The sequence below is a fragment of the Sporobolomyces salmoneus genome (genome assembly GCF_050403485.1).
Source record: "Sporobolomyces salmoneus JCM6883 DNA, S_salmoneus_JCM6883_v1_ctg14, whole genome shotgun sequence".
In the NCBI taxonomy this organism is placed as follows: Eukaryota; Fungi; Basidiomycota; class Microbotryomycetes; order Sporidiobolales; family Sporidiobolaceae; genus Sporobolomyces; species Sporobolomyces salmoneus.
The window spans coordinates 63,985-80,620 of NW_027481149.1; the positions used below are offsets into that span (position 1 = coordinate 63,985).

The 16,636-nt window shown below is 49.7% G+C and overlaps 6 protein-coding genes across 6 annotated transcripts; 2 read left to right on the forward strand and 4 right to left on the reverse strand.

The window, feature by feature from the left end:
* Window positions 1-415: 415 nt before the first annotated feature.
* Window positions 416-2,123, forward strand: JCM6883_000367 (uncharacterized protein; the record flags this gene model as incomplete). Its single annotated transcript, XM_076631029.1, has 6 exons — window positions 416-577; window positions 656-893; window positions 976-1,047; window positions 1,115-1,547; window positions 1,619-1,716; window positions 1,789-2,123. The coding sequence occupies 6 exons, from the start codon at window positions 416-418 to the stop codon at window positions 2,121-2,123; spliced, it is 1,338 nt and encodes a 445-aa protein (XP_076488897.1).
* Window positions 2,124-2,532: 409 nt separating this feature from the next.
* On the reverse strand, window positions 2,533-3,806 carry RAD14 (DNA repair protein RAD14; the record flags this gene model as incomplete). The annotated part of the gene is made up of 4 exons (XM_076631030.1): window positions 2,533-2,900; window positions 2,978-3,157; window positions 3,232-3,675; window positions 3,743-3,806. 4 exons carry the CDS (start codon window positions 3,804-3,806, stop codon window positions 2,533-2,535), a joined length of 1,056 nt encoding a protein of 351 aa, XP_076488898.1.
* A 274-nt stretch (window positions 3,807-4,080) lies between these two features.
* TMA22 (Tma22p) lies at window positions 4,081-6,391 on the reverse strand (the record flags this gene model as incomplete). The annotated part of the gene is made up of 11 exons (XM_076631031.1): window positions 4,081-4,175; window positions 4,267-4,368; window positions 4,458-4,719; window positions 4,804-4,830; window positions 4,898-4,947; window positions 5,286-5,397; window positions 5,493-5,690; window positions 5,828-5,949; window positions 6,032-6,090; window positions 6,169-6,217; window positions 6,292-6,391. The coding sequence occupies 11 exons, from the start codon at window positions 6,389-6,391 to the stop codon at window positions 4,081-4,083; spliced, it is 1,176 nt and encodes a 391-aa protein (XP_076488899.1).
* Window positions 6,392-6,476: 85 nt separating this feature from the next.
* GIM4 (tubulin-binding prefolding complex subunit GIM4) lies at window positions 6,477-7,310 on the forward strand (the record flags this gene model as incomplete). The annotated part of the gene is made up of 7 exons (XM_076631032.1): window positions 6,477-6,507; window positions 6,567-6,619; window positions 6,691-6,728; window positions 6,803-6,935; window positions 7,045-7,089; window positions 7,175-7,211; window positions 7,288-7,310. 7 exons carry the CDS (start codon window positions 6,477-6,479, stop codon window positions 7,308-7,310), a joined length of 360 nt encoding a protein of 119 aa, XP_076488900.1.
* Window positions 7,311-7,674: 364 nt separating this feature from the next.
* Window positions 7,675-11,177, reverse strand: JCM6883_000371 (uncharacterized protein; the record flags this gene model as incomplete). Its single annotated transcript, XM_076631033.1, has 14 exons — window positions 7,675-8,081; window positions 8,174-8,251; window positions 8,321-8,533; window positions 8,643-8,797; window positions 8,963-9,118; window positions 9,223-9,442; window positions 9,508-9,612; window positions 9,676-9,776; window positions 9,850-9,948; window positions 10,021-10,225; window positions 10,298-10,462; window positions 10,533-10,622; window positions 10,696-11,055; window positions 11,165-11,177. The coding sequence occupies 14 exons, from the start codon at window positions 11,175-11,177 to the stop codon at window positions 7,675-7,677; spliced, it is 2,367 nt and encodes a 788-aa protein (XP_076488901.1).
* Window positions 11,178-11,521: 344 nt separating this feature from the next.
* ECM16 (ATP-dependent RNA helicase ECM16) lies at window positions 11,522-16,315 on the reverse strand (the record flags this gene model as incomplete). The annotated part of the gene is made up of 11 exons (XM_076631034.1): window positions 11,522-11,775; window positions 11,846-12,092; window positions 12,158-12,271; window positions 12,351-13,118; window positions 13,181-13,353; window positions 13,421-13,588; window positions 13,650-14,064; window positions 14,123-14,463; window positions 14,522-15,720; window positions 15,795-15,919; window positions 16,169-16,315. 11 exons carry the CDS (start codon window positions 16,313-16,315, stop codon window positions 11,522-11,524), a joined length of 3,951 nt encoding a protein of 1,316 aa, XP_076488902.1.
* Window positions 16,316-16,636: the final 321 nt, after the last annotated feature.

Below are 16,636 nucleotides of genomic sequence, written 5' to 3' on the forward strand. Positions count from 1 at the left end.
TCGAGGGTCGTCGTTCGAGCTCGAGAAGTGTGCAGTGGATCCAATCGGCTTTTTCCGAGCGCTCTTCCTTCTTCCAATCTACGATTACGCTAGCTCGGGACGGTTTAGTGTGATCGATAGACACTGTATCTCTCTCACCGCATGTTCACACAAGGTACTCTCAACTCAATGCTCGAAACGGCCTACTCTCGAGCTCGCAATATTCCAATTGCTCCACCATCGACATACTTAGCTCAAAAACGATGTTCGACATCGCACGACCAAAGATAGGAGAACCCCACGAGCAAACCGAATTGCACCGTGCGGAAACCCTCTTTCACTCTTTTGTTTCTTCCTCACTTTCTCCTTCTCTCGTCTCTCCCTCACCGTCCTCTCATCCTGCTCTCCTCCCTTCTCGTCGCCGTCCCCACCAATCATGAAGCTCACCCTCGCCGCCGGTCTCGTTGCGACCCTCGCCTCGACCGTTTCTGCGAATCCTTCTCCCGAGGAAAACGTACTCAACATCCCTCTACAGAAGCGACAATCGAGCTCTCCTCTCACTCAACCTGACGGATGCGTCAACTTCAACGTCCTCGACGTACGTTTTTCTTTCATCTCGCATGGACTTTCGGTTCGAGAGAATCGAGAACTGATTTAACTATTCGCGCGCTCGCAGAACCAAATGCATCGAGTCAAGGGAAAGTATCAAGAGACCGTCAACAACTACCGCAAAGCTCATGGGGTCGCTCCTCCTCTATCGAAGCGAGACGCCGACGTCGTCGTCGAAGAACGATCTTTACCTCGGTTTCGTGGAGTCGGTCCGATCGCTCGTGGATTGAGCGAGGAGGACAAGCTCATGAAGCGTGCCGGATCTACTGGACAAGAAGCGCTCATTGATGAGCAGAACGAATCACGTAAGTCGCTCGCAAGCGTTTTCGTTTGAGCTTTGACATGAACTTTTATTGACTTTTTCGTCCCGTTCTCGCTCTCGAACAGTCTGGGCAGGTTACATCACGATCGGATCGAACAGTCAATCCTTCCTTCAAGATTTTGACACTGGATCTGCTGGTGAGTCCTCACGTTCTTCACTTGAGCAACTTTCGCGAGCGAGACTGACCATTCTCTCCTCGTCCAGACCTATGGGTGCCTGGCAGTGGTTGTACTTCTTCCGCCTGTTCGTCGAAGCACAAATACAATCCCTCGACATCTTCCACCTCCGCAACAACAACAAAGCAACTTGACGTTTCTTACGGTGACGGATCAACTTCTTCCGGACCCGCCTACTCCGACAGCGTTACGGTAGCCGGTTTAACAGCTTCGAAGCAAGTTTTCGGAAGCGCCACGACTCTATCTTCCTCGTTCGGGTCGTCTCCGGAAGATGGACTCGTCGGAATGGCCTTCCCCTCGATCTCGCAATTACAAACTTCGCCGTTCTTCCAAACGTTGATCTCGCAAGGGAAAGTAGCTTCGCCTCAGTTCTCCTTCAAGCTCACGAAATCGGGAGCGAGTCTCGACTTGGGATCAATGGTATCGTCGAGATACGTCGCGGGAACAACTCAATGGACTCCGTGAGTTTTCGAATCTCTCACTTTCGGGCGTTGTTCGCTTCGCTGACTCAACTCAACGTTCGCTCCTTCAGTGTCACGTCTAAATCGTACTGGAACGTTCAAGCCCAAACTCAAGTGAATGGGAAATCCGTTTCCTCTCTCGGTACGTTTGCCGCCATCGTTGATACCGGTACGTCTCTCCCCTCTTTCTCCCCTTTCTCTCTTCTCCGTTGACCTATTCCTCCCTCCTTCTCGTGTCCAGGAACGACTCTGATCGTCGCGCCCACTTCATCCGCCAAATCTTTCTACGCCTCAGTCCCTGGCTCGGCACCCTATTCGAACGGATACTATACTTTCCCTTGCTCTTCGGTTCCTTCCGTATCGTTCACGTTCCCGGGAATGACGGCGGCGTGGACGATCCCGGCTTCGACGTTCAATTTGGGAAGAGTTTCGTCGACTTCTTCCCTTTGCGTCGGAGCGCTCGTGGGTCAGGATGTTGGAATTCAGGCATTCATCATGGGAGACAGGTTCCTGAGTTCCGTTTATTCAACGTACGACGTGGGAAACGCAAGGGTAGGATTTTCGAAACTTGCGTAAACCCATTTTCTTTCCCAGTCCTTCCCTTTTTCCTTTCCCAAGTCCTTATATACCTCCTCCCCGCCGATGTTCCATACACTCTTCCCCTCCCTCTATTCCTCACTCTCGTTGATTCATTTTGAAAGCTAGGATCACTCACTTTGTCGATAGTTTATCTCTAAAAAGGGCTCCCTCGCTTATCTTGTACTTGTTCGAATGGGATTCAAAGCTTATCAGTAACATCGGCACGACCGTCTCGTCCTGGAGTCTTTCGTTGGATTCGAAGGGAACAGGTTTTCGGTGAGAACGGTAAAACTTGGAATTGAGAGGCAACAACAGCACAGCAGAAACAAGTACGAAAGGTGTACAACGTGAAACGAGTAGGAGACAGTAAAGAGCGAACGACAACCCCAGCCGGGAAACCTCCTCTCTAGAACGATTCCACCTCTACCTCTACTCCGCACTCCCTACACCTCTGCACACTCCCCCCGTCCTCCCCTACGGCATCCTCGAAACTATGTTCATGTCTCTCCTCCTCTCTCTTATGCCAAACGTTCGTTTTAGTCTTCTTCCTCAACTCTTTCAACTTCTTCTCAAATTTCCGATTCTTCTTCTCCCTCTTCTCCTTCTCCCTCTTCTCAAACTCCTCATCTAACGCTTCGGGAGACCCCCATTTCTGGGGGGAGAAAGCGTAGGCTTCGACTTGACAGCGAAGGAAGAGCATCATGTTTGAGTAGGTTGGACGATGAGGATTTGGACGGAGGAGATGAGGCATCAAGTCGGTATCCTTTAATTCAGCTACTCACTCCCATCATTAACGCAAGTCAGCACTAGCAGGCAAGATGACAAGAGAGGAGGAAGAGGGAGGGACGTACGTTCAGTTAAGAGATAATCTTCTTTGCATTCCGTTTTCGTCAACAATGAATACAAATCCGGATTCTCCTTCTTACAACCTGTACAAACTTTGACTCCAAACACCGTCTTTAATTGTTCATCCAAGTCAAAAGTTCCACAATGAACGCATTTCGGGTTCTCTTTAGGATCTAATTGCATAACTAATTCCTCCCATTCTCTCCCTCCTCATCAGCCCTCCTTCTAGTCCCAGCTCACGAGAAAGTAGGGAGCTTACCGGATCCGCGCAATTGACCTTGATTCCTCGCATTCTCCAATCTCTTCAATTTCAATTCCTCCTGCATTTGTCTCTCCCTCTTTTTCTTCGGATCGTCCTCCTCACCTTCCAACAAAAAACCTCCACGAGAGTTCTTGAGAGTAGCGAGATCGTATTCGACGTAAGAACCGATCATGCTCTTCAACGGAGCTGGAGGTCCTCCTCCTCCTTTTGAAGCGGGTTCCTTGCCTTTGAAATGCCCGCCCGAGGAAGAGGAGAGAGCGGATTGTAAAGCATTCGAGGCAGAGGTAGAGGGAAGAGGAGGGGAACGGGGAGTATAACGTTTGTTCGGATTCGTAGGTGAGGTATTCGAGGCTGGAAGTACTTGAAGGGGTCTTTTATTGTGTTCATTGACGGATTGACTTGATTGTTGGGCTCGTTCACGAGCTTGAAAGGCCGCTTTAGCTGTTCAACGAGGGGGAGGAGATGAGGTCATCCTGTGGACAGAAATGAAGAGGGAGAGAGCGCGGACCTTTCAGACGGTTCTCTTGAAGAGTTTTGAGCTGTTCGGAAGTCAATTCGGCGGTGGGAGGCATGATGAGAAGTGGAGGGAAGGTGAAAGAGAGAGAGGGAGAAATTGAAGCGGTGCAGATCGACTTCGAGTGTACCTTTCTCTCGCTTTAGCGTTCTAGACTTTGCTATAGTACATACTGCACGCGGAGAAAACGATAGTCCGAGCTAAAGACGAGAGAAACAAAAATCGTTACAACACAAAATTTCCACTTTCGCAAACCCTCCTCTCAGTCCCATCCTCTCTCTCTACAAGCCCTCCACCCGCATTCTCCTTCCTTCCGAGGTCATAGAAAGAATCTATACTTCCACTCCCTTCGGTGGTCCCGCCTCCGTAACAGCCGGTTCTCCAAACGCGTTCGCCGGTACTCTATTCTGCACGTCTGTCAAAGCACCTGTTTTCACGTTTAAATCTCCAAACTGATCAGTCTCACGGTCCTCTCGAAAGAGAAAGCGAGAAGAGATGGAGAAGGGGAGGGAACGTACCGGATAGAATAAAAGTCGCAACACCTTTCTGTTTCCCTTCAATCGTTCCCGGTACAGTTTCATACCCTATTTGTAGTTGACATCTCGTACAATAGAACCTCCCTGTGATCCCTCTCCCATCCCGTCATGAGCTTCATTCTGTCCCTGGCTCGAGAGAGACTGAGGGAAAGAGAAAGAGAGAAAGTGCTCACGTTGATATTCAAACTTCCCATCCCCCTCGTTCCCTCTCAGTACCAATACCCCATTCCCTTCCTTCCCTGCAGCTCCCACACCCCCCTCCGTAACAGGTGTATCAGGAGGTAAGTTCGGTTTGATCAAGGAAGAGTTCGAATCGGAAACGTTTAATTTGTAGGTTCTTTTATCGGGACCACGGTTCAAGAGGGTGAGGGATTCATCGAAGGGACGGAGAGGGAGTGCTGAGAGTGGGGAATCGATCACGAGGATGAATTCACCCTGTATGCACACACACGTTCCGTTGAGGGGAGAGTCAGTGGGATGGGAGAAGGGAGGGGAGGGAGAGATTGAGGGAGAACGAACGCAGATACAATAGTTGACGTGTAGGTTCTACAGTGATAGGAACGAATGAGTACTAACCTAGTCAGGAGGGGATGGAGCAGACGTACAGATGGACCGGTGTCTTCTTTTGATGAAGAGATGGAGATCGTTCCTCTTCCCTTGGGCCTGTATGACGATGAGTCAAACAACGTTAGCTACATTCGGTAGTTCGCGTGGTCAGATGCGGCGTCGTACATATTGAATGAGTGAGTGAGAGGATGAAGTGAAGGAGAGTTGATTGAAGTTTCCGTTCGACTTGAACTCTTCGCAAGACTCTCGATACAGGATGACAGGCAGCTACAGGTCACAATAACAATCTAGCCAGGTGCAACGCTCGAAGCCAAATTCTCTCGCTCAAAAGTTGCGAAATTCCATCTCGTCTCTCTCTCCCTCTCGCATTCATTGCTCGACATCGTTCAAGAGTCAATTTACAACAAACTCCCATTAAACTCTTGCTTATTGACCTCCCTTCTTCTTCGGTTTCTCCTCGGTCAACTCAATCTGATCCCCTTCGATTTTGCCCAAAAACACATCCACCAATTTCTTATTCTCTCTATCCAGAATCATTTCCTCCACCTGTACTCGTCCACCATTTCATCAGTCTCTCACTCTCGCTCACACTCACACCACCAGAAAGACGGGAAGGGAAGAGAAAGAAAAGGGGAGCTTACATCATAACTAACATCCCCCTGAATCAAAATCTCTTCATCCCCATTCGCCGTCTTACTCACCGTAGCCCCGGCTCCAAACTTGTTCGCGAACAATTTACTCGCCTTCTTTAAATCGACACCAAAGTAATGCAAACCGTGAATAGAGGTGACGTGCTTTTTCTTGTTTCGTTCCATTCGTTTGATCGTTACTTTACTTGACTATATTTCCCTCATCCCATCTTTCAAACGTTAGCTTTCCTATTCTCTCGGGTTGCAGACACGGGAAGAAGAGTTGGGAGAGACAACCCCCCCCCGGAGAAGGGGAGGAGAAGGTAGAAAGGGAGCAAGCAACGTACGGCGATTTTCATTTTCTCCTTTTCAGCTTTAATCTCTTCCTTCTTCTCCTTCTTGGCCAAATCCTTCTCCAACGCCGCTTTTTGTTCGACCGTCAAATGCGCGAGTTTATCCTCTAATGCGGCTAATCATCCATCCATCGGACCGAGTAACGTCAGTTCCGCGCGAGCTGAGGAGAGAGAAGGGAGAGAGGGAATTAGACGGACAGTCAGAATAGTAGGTTGAGTAGAGAGAGGGGTGGGTCTCTTGTAACCATTGTTTACATCTACAACATCGAACGAACGAACGTCAGTTCAGCGACAGTCGGACAAGAGAGAGGAGAGAGGGACTACGAAGAACTGACTTTGATGATTTACTCGAGAATTCGCAATACTCCGGAGGGAACGAGCACACTGTTCGTTCGCTGTCTCTACCTCAGTACAACTCGCTTACTCAGAGACAGAGAGGGAGATGGTAGCGAGCGAACCTTGGCAATAAAGTACCTGTTTAGCTTCAACTTTCCCTCCATTCCCATTCCCATTCCCAGACCCAGTCCCTGCTGCTGCTGTACTCGTAGATGCTTCCATTTCTTGTCGAGTCGGATTCGAAGAGTGAGAGGTAAGAAGAGAGAGGGAAAGAGGAAGTTACGTCTCTTGATCTTCAAACCTCACGATGTCATCCCAACAAACCCCGAATGAACAAGGTAAGCTACCTATCGAACCTCTCGAGGGATTCGTACTGATTAGGATGGGAACGGAGTAGAACTAGCAGCTCAATTCCGACGAACTCAAACGGAACTTCAATCGCTCGTTCAAGTGAGTTCTCTCCTCCTCCTTGTTGCTCCGGTCTCAGGTTCTAGCTAAATAGTCGTCGTCCCCTTGCATAGAAAATCACCGAACTCGAACGCGAACTAGAAGAACATGTGTTCGTTTCCCTTCTCCCTCCCTTTCCCGTCTCCCTCTCTCTAGCTGAACACCCTCGTCTTTGACTTCGGACAGATTGGTAGGAGCGACCCTGAAAGAAGCGTACGAATCAGAACCGGATCGAAAATGTTTCCGATTAGTCGGGGGAGTACTCGTCGAAAGGACTGTTAAAGAGGTTTTACCTCAATTAGAGGGTCAAACTGAACAGGTAACGTAACGTTCTCTCCTACTTCTTACTCCTTACGACTCTCGAGATTCCCTTTAGAGTGAAGAGTGAGAGAAGGAAGCTGATTACGGTGAGACGATGAGAGGAACAGTTGAAAGGGATTTTGGAAACGTTGATGAATGAACATAAGAAAAAGGTGAGTACTCTCTCGTATCTTTCTCCTCTTCGAGGCGTACAATCAGTTATTGACTCAAAAGATGAGTGATGCGCGATGGGTATAGGAACGGAATTTCGCGCAATGGCAAAAAGATAACAAGAGTAAATCATGTTTCATCGTTTCTGTCTCGTTTTATCCATTGCTCTGAGACTGACGATCTTTATCGCTCGCTCGTAGTCGTGATTAAACAACGACAGTAATACACCTTCCCTCGGTTCTTCTCGCTTTTTCTATACCCCAAAAGTTGTAACAAAACTGCAAGACTTCGATTCATTTCGCCAATAACTCTCCTTCGAAGAGACGAAAAACAGCTCAGCGACTGAGACCGCGAGAGTGAGAGTGAGAGAGAGAAAGTAAACAGCGAATAAAATTGGGTTCAGTCACAGACTTTTGTTGCGAAAACTAGAAAAGGAAACGAAACGAAACGAAACGAAACGAAAATAACGAGAATCAATCAAAAACCTTTTTTTCCAACCTTTTGTTTTTCTTCTTCCTTCCTTCGTTCCCACCTCAATACCATCTTCCAATCCTCCCTCCCTCACTTTCACCTCGATCCCCCTCGACTTAGTAGAGGTTCACAAGTTTCTCTCCTCCTCCTCCTGCTGCATTCTCTCCTTTTTCGAACGAAGTACTAGCCGAATCAATCACAGTCCTCGAATCATCATTCCCTTCCTCTCCTTCATGTCCCTCTCCCTCGTTTCCTCCTCCCTCTTGTTGTTGAGTAGGGACGTTCCAACCTTCAACACTGAGTCCCGCAACTCCTTTCTCGACTTCCTCGGTCGATTCGGCGGAAGAAGAGGTGGGTACTTCCCAACCGTCGGGAGTACGATCACCAGTAGGACCTTCAGTGGTGGTAGCATCTCCAGAAGAACCCCAGGTATCGACAATAGGTTCGAACGAGGAATTGTCAACGACTTGATCTTCTCCGAATTCGGGAGCGGAAGAGTATGGGAGTGAAGAGGAACCGTAGCCTATTCCATCAGGGTCAATCTCTCGTCAGTATCTCTACTGTGACTCTGAGAGAGAGAAGTCAGGGAGAAGCAAGGGGAAAGAGGGAGAGTACCTTGAGCTAATTCTTGTAAATCTTCCGGAACTTCAACTTCGTTCGATCCCAAGACTTGAATGATTTGTGAAGCTCCCTCTACAGCCCCTCACCCGTCATGCATCAGCTCAGTTCCTGGTGAGAGAGAGGGTTGAAGGGACTACTTACCATTATCCCTCATCCCAAAGAACGTCAACGCTTTCCCTTTCTTGCCCGCTCTCCCCGTACGTCCAATTCGATGGACATAAGAACTCGCATCTTGAGGACAATCGAAATTGATCACGATCGTAACGTCGGGAATGTCGAGTCCACGTTCGGCGACGGCCGAAGCGACGAGGACTGGGATCGTACCGGCTCGGAACTCGGACAGGGCGAAATCACCTATCATTACCCGTCATCGGTCCCAGCTCGAGAGTCATGTCAGCGTTCCATCGACGTCGAGAGAGCCAGAGAGAAGGGCGAGAGAGGGAAGAAGAGAGGGAGAACTAACGTTCTTCTTGACGTTTATCACCATGGAGAGAAATCGCTTCGATCGCGTTTTGTCTTAAGTAATCCGTTACTTCAGTAGCGGTAACTTTCTTGTTGACGAAAATGAGGGCTTTGCCTTCGACTGGAGCGACTTCATCGACGAGGACTTGATGCAAACTAGAGAGAGATCAAAACTCACTCGTCAGCTTTGACCACTCCGAGGATAGACGCAGAGAGAGACGAGAGGGGCGAGGGAATGGGAGGAGGAGGAAAGAGGGAGAGACGAGGAGAGAGAGGAACGAGAGGAGAGAGAAAGGAGAAAGTAGGAAGTTGATTTCTTACCGTTTGATTTTCTGACCAAAGTTGCGATGAATTTCGACTCGTTGATCAATGTTTGAACAAGCCGTGAGTACGTCCAACCCGAGATGAACCGTGATTGCGTCTCTGTAGAATTCTCTCGCGATCGAACGAACTTCAGGGGGGAAAGTTGCGCTGAACCTGGAAATCATCGAAACGAGTGAATCATTCATCCATCAACGAGACCGGTCAGTCAGTCAACACGCTTTCAACGAGGGAGTAAGAGAGATGTAGAGGGTACTTACATGAGAGTTTGACGATCAGGACGAATCATTGAACAAATTTGTTTCACTTCCTTCTCGAATCCCAACGAAATCATCCTATCGGCTTCATCCAAGACGAAGAACGTGACTCGTTCGAGCGTGACGTCTCCAGCCGAAAGGTAATCGATGATTCGACCTGGGGTAGCGATCAAAATGTCGACTCCTTTACGAATTTCCATCAATTGTTCAGAACGAGGAACTCCTGTACGCACAAAACTACCCTCATCAGCAGACAGACTCGAAAGGATGAGAGGGGGGAGAGCGTACCTCCGTAAGCACAGGCAGAACGAACGTTTCCACCTTTTCCGAGCGCTTGACATTCTCGAAGGATTTGAGTCGCGAGTTCACGAGTCGGAGCGAGAATCAAAGCGACTACGATCACTCATGGCGTCAGTTACGTCTTGATCACATGGATGAGTGAGAGGAGTAACTCACTGGGTCCCTCGTGAGGAGCGGTGGGAGGTTGAGCGGCGATATGAACCATCGCGGGAGCGGCGTAAGCGAGAGTTTTACCCGATCCAGTTTCAGAGATGGCACTATCAGTCAGAGTCAATGTGAGTTGTCAGTTTCAGACTCGTGGAGAGAGATAGAGAGAGAGAGAAGACTGACATCAAATCACGACCGGAAAGAGCCATCGGAATCGATTGACATTGAATCGTCGTCGGAGCTTTGTAACCCTTTTCAATCACATACTCTTCGAGAACGTATCTAGACAGGACCCATCCCAATCAGTTTTCGCGCGAAAGAGACAGCGACTACTGAACGGAGGAAGGAACTGACTTTGGTAATTTCGTTTCTCCCCAAGTCAAAACTGGTTTCGGAGCGTCTCCTGAATCGACCGTGACCGAGTGTTTCGTACGCCATTCTTCGACTTCTTCTTGAGTACGTTCAGCGACTTTCGAGTGTTCCTTGTAGAAGTCTCGGTCGAAGTCAGGGAGAGAGAGCTTGGACCAGTCGGGAGGAGTAACTCCCATGTCAAAGTTGCCTGACAATGCCGTCGACGGTCAGAGATACAGTGACGAATGAGAGAAGATGGAGAGAAGATGGAGAGACGTACTACGCTCACGACGAGGAGGGAAACCACCCGAGTTTCCTCCTCCGAAACTTCCTCGCCCACCGCCGAATCCACCTCGACTTCCAAAGTCACCTCCCATCCCACCGCGCGACGAGTATCCTCCATCGAATTCACCACGACCTCCTCCTCCGTATCCTCCCGAGTAATCTAGAAAAAGAGAGAGAGAGAGAGAAAGTCAGACTTTTCCCTTTCGTTTCGAAGACTTGAGAGATCTTACCGTTCCCATTCCCATTTCCGTTGCCGTAACGATCTCCTCCACCATGAGGAGGATTATCGTATTCCCTTGCTCCTGGCCAACCTCCATCACCTTTCTCAGACTTTCATGAGCTCAAATCAAGTCTCTTGCGAAGAAGAAAAAAAAAAACGTCGAAATGACTCACCTCGATCACCCCTTCCTCTTCCTCCAAATGATCCTCCTCCCCTTCCCCTTCCCCTATATCCCCCTTCTCCTCGTCCTCCCTCATAGCCGTTACCTCCATACGAATTATCACTCTCTTCTTGTCCGTAATTATCTCCTCCAGTTCCAGTTCCCCATCCATCGTTATTCCCTCCTCCTTGGGATTGTTCTCCCGTACCCGTACCCCATCCACTAGAGTCGTTCGTACCGGAAACTCCGTAATCGTCTTCGACGCCTTGTCCTCCTCCTCCTTGAGAAGAGTCGTCATTCGTTTCTCCTCCTCCGAATCCCCAAGCAGATGCAGGGATACTAGTATCTCCTGGTTGTTCGGTTGGTGTGATTTCTATTCATCATGAGTCGAGAGAGAGAGGGGGCAAGAGAGAGGGAGGAGAACTTCCATCAGCTTCGATTTTGATGAATGGGACGAGGGAGAAGGGGAACTGTGCACTTACCCCATTCAGACATGGTTACGAATTGCTTGAATCAGGTCCTGGTCTGGTCTGGTGAAGTTGAGACGAGGAGGATGTGAAGAAGAGGGGAAAGAGAGAAGAGAGAGCGGCAAAGAGACCAGGGGAGAAAGTTGAAATTTTCGTTGTCCTTGTTTGTCTCGAGTGAACACACTCGGTTCGGTACTCACTCCACCTGGTGTGTGTGATCTCAAGCTACAGAAACTATCAAGTGCAGCCCGTACGAACCAGGAAGAGTTGTGAAGAGTTCTTCTCTCTCGCTCTCTCTCGTCAATCGAATGGAGAAAGTGGGTTCTCAACTCGAGTCGATCTGGATTTACCTGTTCTAAGTTGAGTCGAAGTCTATACCAAGATCCATCTCCCGTTAACTTTCCTCTGCGTCATCTGTACCGGTTTCAATTCGATCCCAGTCCCAGGTCCAAACCTCGGTACCACGAAAATCTTTCTCTCTTCTTCTCCTCCACCTGATTGAGCGGCAACTGCGGTGGTGGCGGCTTTTGAAGCGAGGGTTTGAGAGGGAGTTTCGAGAGGTTTACTGAATGTACACATTGGTCGACCGAGGACGGGGATCCAAGCTGGGTTGATTTTCGTTAAAGCTAACCCACACCAACCGAAGGGATCAGCAACTCGAACGACCTCCAATGTCAAGGGAGAGAGGGAGCTCACACTTGAGCCAAACTTTATGAGTACGATGTAATTCTTGGAAGACGAGGAATTCGGGAGGAGCACCATGGAATAAGTTCGAAGATGGGTGAACGAAGAGATCTTCTTCGATCCCGAACGTCCGGTAGGGGATTCCTCGGGTAGAGGCAACTTTGTGGTAAGAGACGGAAGAGGATTTGTCGGCGATGTCTTTGCGGATCGCGATTTGGTCGATGAAGGCTGAAGTGATCAATTGTCGAAGTACTTTGAGCTACGTGATGCAGTGAGAGTCAGCGAACGATTCGAGACATCCAAGAGAAGAGACGCTTGACATACTTGAGTCTCGTTGGGAGGAGAGAGTTTCGGAACGAATCCAGCGTCGATTCCAGGGAAAGTCGATTGAACGATTCGAGAGATTTGCATTCTCAACTTGTGAATTTCTTGCATCGCCTACGTTAAGAAATCGACAGAGTACATTCAGCATCTTGAAACTCAGAGAGAGAGAGAGAGAAAGAAGGAGATAGCTCACCTTGATTCGAACAAAGTTTGCCTCGCAGAATGAATCTTTCCCTCCTTCATACTCGTAAGCTCCGACAACACTGAGCATCTTGAACACATCACTCATCCCTTTCCCGAGTACAGCGTGTCGTTGTTGAGTCTGGAAGAACGCTTTACGAATCACTTTCCTTTCCTCCTTCGCTCGAATCTCCGGATCTCGAATGTGTCGAATTTCCGCCGCCGAGAGAGACTTTTCCTCCTCGAGATCGGGAGTTTCGTCTTCGTCGTCTCCGATATTTGCGGCTCGAAGGAAAGGATCCCCGACGGAGAGAGCGCAAACGACGGCGATCACGTAAGGGAGACAACCGTGTTGTTGACCCGTAACGATCATCTTTGAGAACCGAGGTGAAAGAGGGAACAACGCCATTGATCGACCTAGATCCGTTATCTTTCCTCCGACTTTCGAACCCGTATCGACCGCTTCGAGCGCTCCAAGATTGACGAGAGTTTTCTCGGCTCGTCGAAGACTGTCTCGATCGGGAGGAGTTGGGAAAGGGAAATTCGCGACTGAATCAATGTTCATACTCTTCATCGTGAGGACGATTCCTTCGATCGGCATTCGTAGGATTTCGGGTTTCGTGTGTTGTTCGAAATGGTTTTCGAAAACGGCGGAAGAGTAGAGTCGATAACAGTGTCCGGGACCGGTACGTCCTGCTCGACCGGCTCGTTGGGCGGCGGAAGCTTTCGAGATCCAGTCGATTTCGAAGGATTGAATTCCCGAGTTTTGATCGTATTTCCTCTGAGAGCGAGAGAGAAAGTCAGTTTTCCGTTTCGAGCGGACTGGGAGAGAGATGTGCTCACCTCTTTCGCTCGACCTGTATCGACGACGTATTTGATGTTCGGGATCGTGATCGCAGTCTCAGCAACGTTCGTCGCAATCACGACGAGTCGATGTCCCTCGGGAGGTTCCTCGAAAACCTTCATCTGTTTCTCGGTCGGCAGTAACGAGTACAGAGGGAGGATGTGAAGGGGTTCTATCTCGCAACCAGTGGATCAGTACGAAGGAGGAGAGTGAGGGGGAACGGGAGAGAAACGACTCACCTTCACTATCTTCCTCCAAATCGAGTCCCTTGAGCGCGTGATCTTCTTCCTCGTCGTCCGACTCAAGAGCATCTTCATCGTCGTCATTGTAGACTCCGTCATCGACATCCGCAGCCAAATCTTTGTCCTCGCCGAGTTCAACTTCTTCAACTTCGAGATCGTCTCCAACTATCGAATCGACCGAATGTCAGCGCGCATCAACGGGTCCCTGGCTGAGCGAGTCACTCACTATCAGCTTTTCCGTTCAACTTCTTCGCTACTTCCTCGTCGAGAGCTTCCTCATCCTCATCCGTTCTCGACCGTCCAAACTTTGATCTCATCGCAGCTTGCTTCAATCGTTCCTTCCTCGCCGCAATCGCTTTCGGTCCAAACTTCTTCTCCAACTTCTTGACGAGCGAAACGATCTCGTTCTGACCAGTACAGAATACGAGAACACCTCCCGCTGGAAGTCGAGTGTGAATTCGGGAGACTTTTTTGTACGCTTGATTGATGTAATCGTGTTGAGTTTTACGAGAGAAATGGATCGTGACGGGATGTTGACGAGCAGTGACGTGAAGGACGGGAGGAGGATGAGGGAAGAGGGTAGGGTTTTCGGAGAAGTCGGAAACTCGGAGGGTTGCAGACATGATGATCAGTCGAAGTGGCTGCAACGGAACCGAGTCAGTATCTAGTACAGTCGGATAGAGAGAGATCGGAGAGTACCTTGGCTCCCTTCTTTCCACTTTTCCATTGAGATTCCCTCAATTTCGCAACTCGACTCAAAACTCCGATCAAAACATCCGTGTTGACTCCTCGCTCGTGAGCTTCATCAATGACGACGACGCTGTATCTGCTTAGGAGGAAGTCCGCAGCGAGTTCTCGAAGGAGGACACCATCAGTCATGAAGACGAGTTTCGTATTGGGAGAAGCGGTCGACGAGTATCGAATTCGATGAGCGACGAGGGAAGTGTTTGCGGGTAGGCAGAGTTCTTCTCGTACTCGTTGAGAGGTCGACAAGGCGGCGACTCGTCGAGGTTGAGTAATTGCGACCATTCCAGGGTTGTCTACAGTGAGAACGAGTCAGATTTGACTTGAGCAGGAAGATGAAGATGAGAAACTCACCGCTTGAAGAGTCACCGAATCCGGCTTCCCACAAGAACTGTCCAATCTGAGTAGTCTTTCCTGAACCAGTCTCTCCGCACAAGACTGTCACTGCGTTTCCTCTAATCGCCTCCATGATCCGATCTTCCTCTTTCACGATCGGCAACTCCAGCCTCGCTGCAGAGATCTCTTCCGTTCGTTCGACGGTAATGTTCGTCGTCCGTTGAGGTGGAAGAGTCGGGAGTTCGTTCTTCGGAATCGTTGCTCCGAGAGGTCCAGTGATTCCTTCAGGATCTGGCTTGTTCTTGAACCCGGATCCAGCAGGGAGTAAAGGCTTGTACGTTCCGTCAGCGTCGTCGATCGGATGTTGAGGTTCTTCGCCTTCGAGACCGGCGGCTTCGAGAACTTGAGTTTCCGCCCAAGCTTGGAACGAGCCTTTCTCGCGTTTCGGTCGATTCGTTCCTTCCTCGATTTCCTCCTCTTCGTCCTCTTCTGAACCTTCTTCGCTGCCCGATCCTTCGCCCGCCGGATTTACATTCGCCTCGTCTCCTCCTCCTTCCTCACCGTCGATTCCGTGCCAAGATTCCGCTTCACTCTCTCCACCTTCCTCATTATCTTCTTCTTCATCTTCATCTGACCCTGCATCTGAACTGTCGAAATCACTCTCCTCCTCACTTTCGACCTCCTTCGCTTTTCCCTTTCCCTTTCCTTTTCCAACTGCACCAATGAGTTCTCTCATTCTCCCTCGTTCCTTCTTCTGTCGTTTGACTACCGTGACAGTCGCTCCTGCTGCGAGACCACTTCCTACTGCGGCGGGCTTCGAAGTTGCAGGGAGAGATTCGGAGCTTTTCGAAGTCGAAGCGATCGGAGCTGCTTCTTGCACGCCGAGAGAACCGGATGCGTTAAATGGAGGAGGTTTCTTCGTCGAGTTGCCATTCGCCGTGCTCAATGCGAGAGCTTGATTCGGTCGAACTATTTCCCTTTCCAACGGAGTCTCCATCGCATCGTCTTCCTCACCATCTTCCTCCATCTCGTCCTGGTCATCTTCGTCACTGAGGTTACTCTTTCCTGCCGTCGCTTTGTCGAGAATCTTACGAGCTCTGGACCGTCGACCGTCTTCGACCGAGGCGGAATGTTTCAATTTGTCGGCTTGCGTCCTGAACTGTTTCGATCCTAGAGTAGCTGATGACTTGAAGTCGAGGTTCTGGGTTTGTGTTTGACTGTCACAGTCGAAGAGAGTTCAGACTTGAGTGAGCCCGAGGAGAAGGAGGAAAAGTGGAAGAATGAGACGAACGCGAGAGAAGCAATCAGTTCTTTTCGCTCTTCTTTCTTGAGCTTGGCGTTGATGTAGTTGTCTAGTCGTTTCTTCTTCTTGCTGGACATTTTCGGCAGGTCTGCGGCAGATCTAGCAGCGAGGAGCTGAGTTGAGCGAGAAAAGGATCAGCTACAAGTGCCTCAAGCGCTTCTCTCGAATGTCGCCTAGTTCAACAGGAGCAGCATAACGCCCCTGTGACAGTCGCCTCGTGTCCCCTTGCTGCCAATGCTCCGTTATGAGACTTCATCATTTTTTCATTTCTTCCTGCCACCTCCAGCGACCTCTGTGAGGTCTGACGCTCTCCTGGGTAGCCCATACAGATCTCAAGAGTGTACAATGGTATCGAGACTCACTTCTGCTCTTCTCTTCTTCCTAACTTCTTCATCAAGTATTTCTGCATTCGAATCGTCAAGCTGAACTTCCTGGAGCTTTCTCTTCTTGCCGGTCTGTCTGGTGACTTGTCTACCCTTTTCGTTGTATCTGGGGCGAGTGTGACCCATGTTCGAGCGGCGCGAGCGGTGGTGAGGTCAATGTCAAAGAATCTCCGGTCTCTTTCTTCTCTTCTTTCTACACCTTCCGTCGCTCTGATCGCCTTCTCCTTCACTCGAATGGATTTGCTTCGTTTCTACGCCTAATGGGCTTGCGCGGATGCGGGTGACCATCTCCGACCCGGGTAATAGATTCCCCTTTTCTTTCATCGACTCCCCACGACCCGGTTACTCGATCACTCCCTTCTTTCGAAACCGTGTGGATGCCAAGGCCCTAGCGCATCGGCGTATTGACATTGCACGACTTTCCATTCATTCGGCCGTAATGAATCG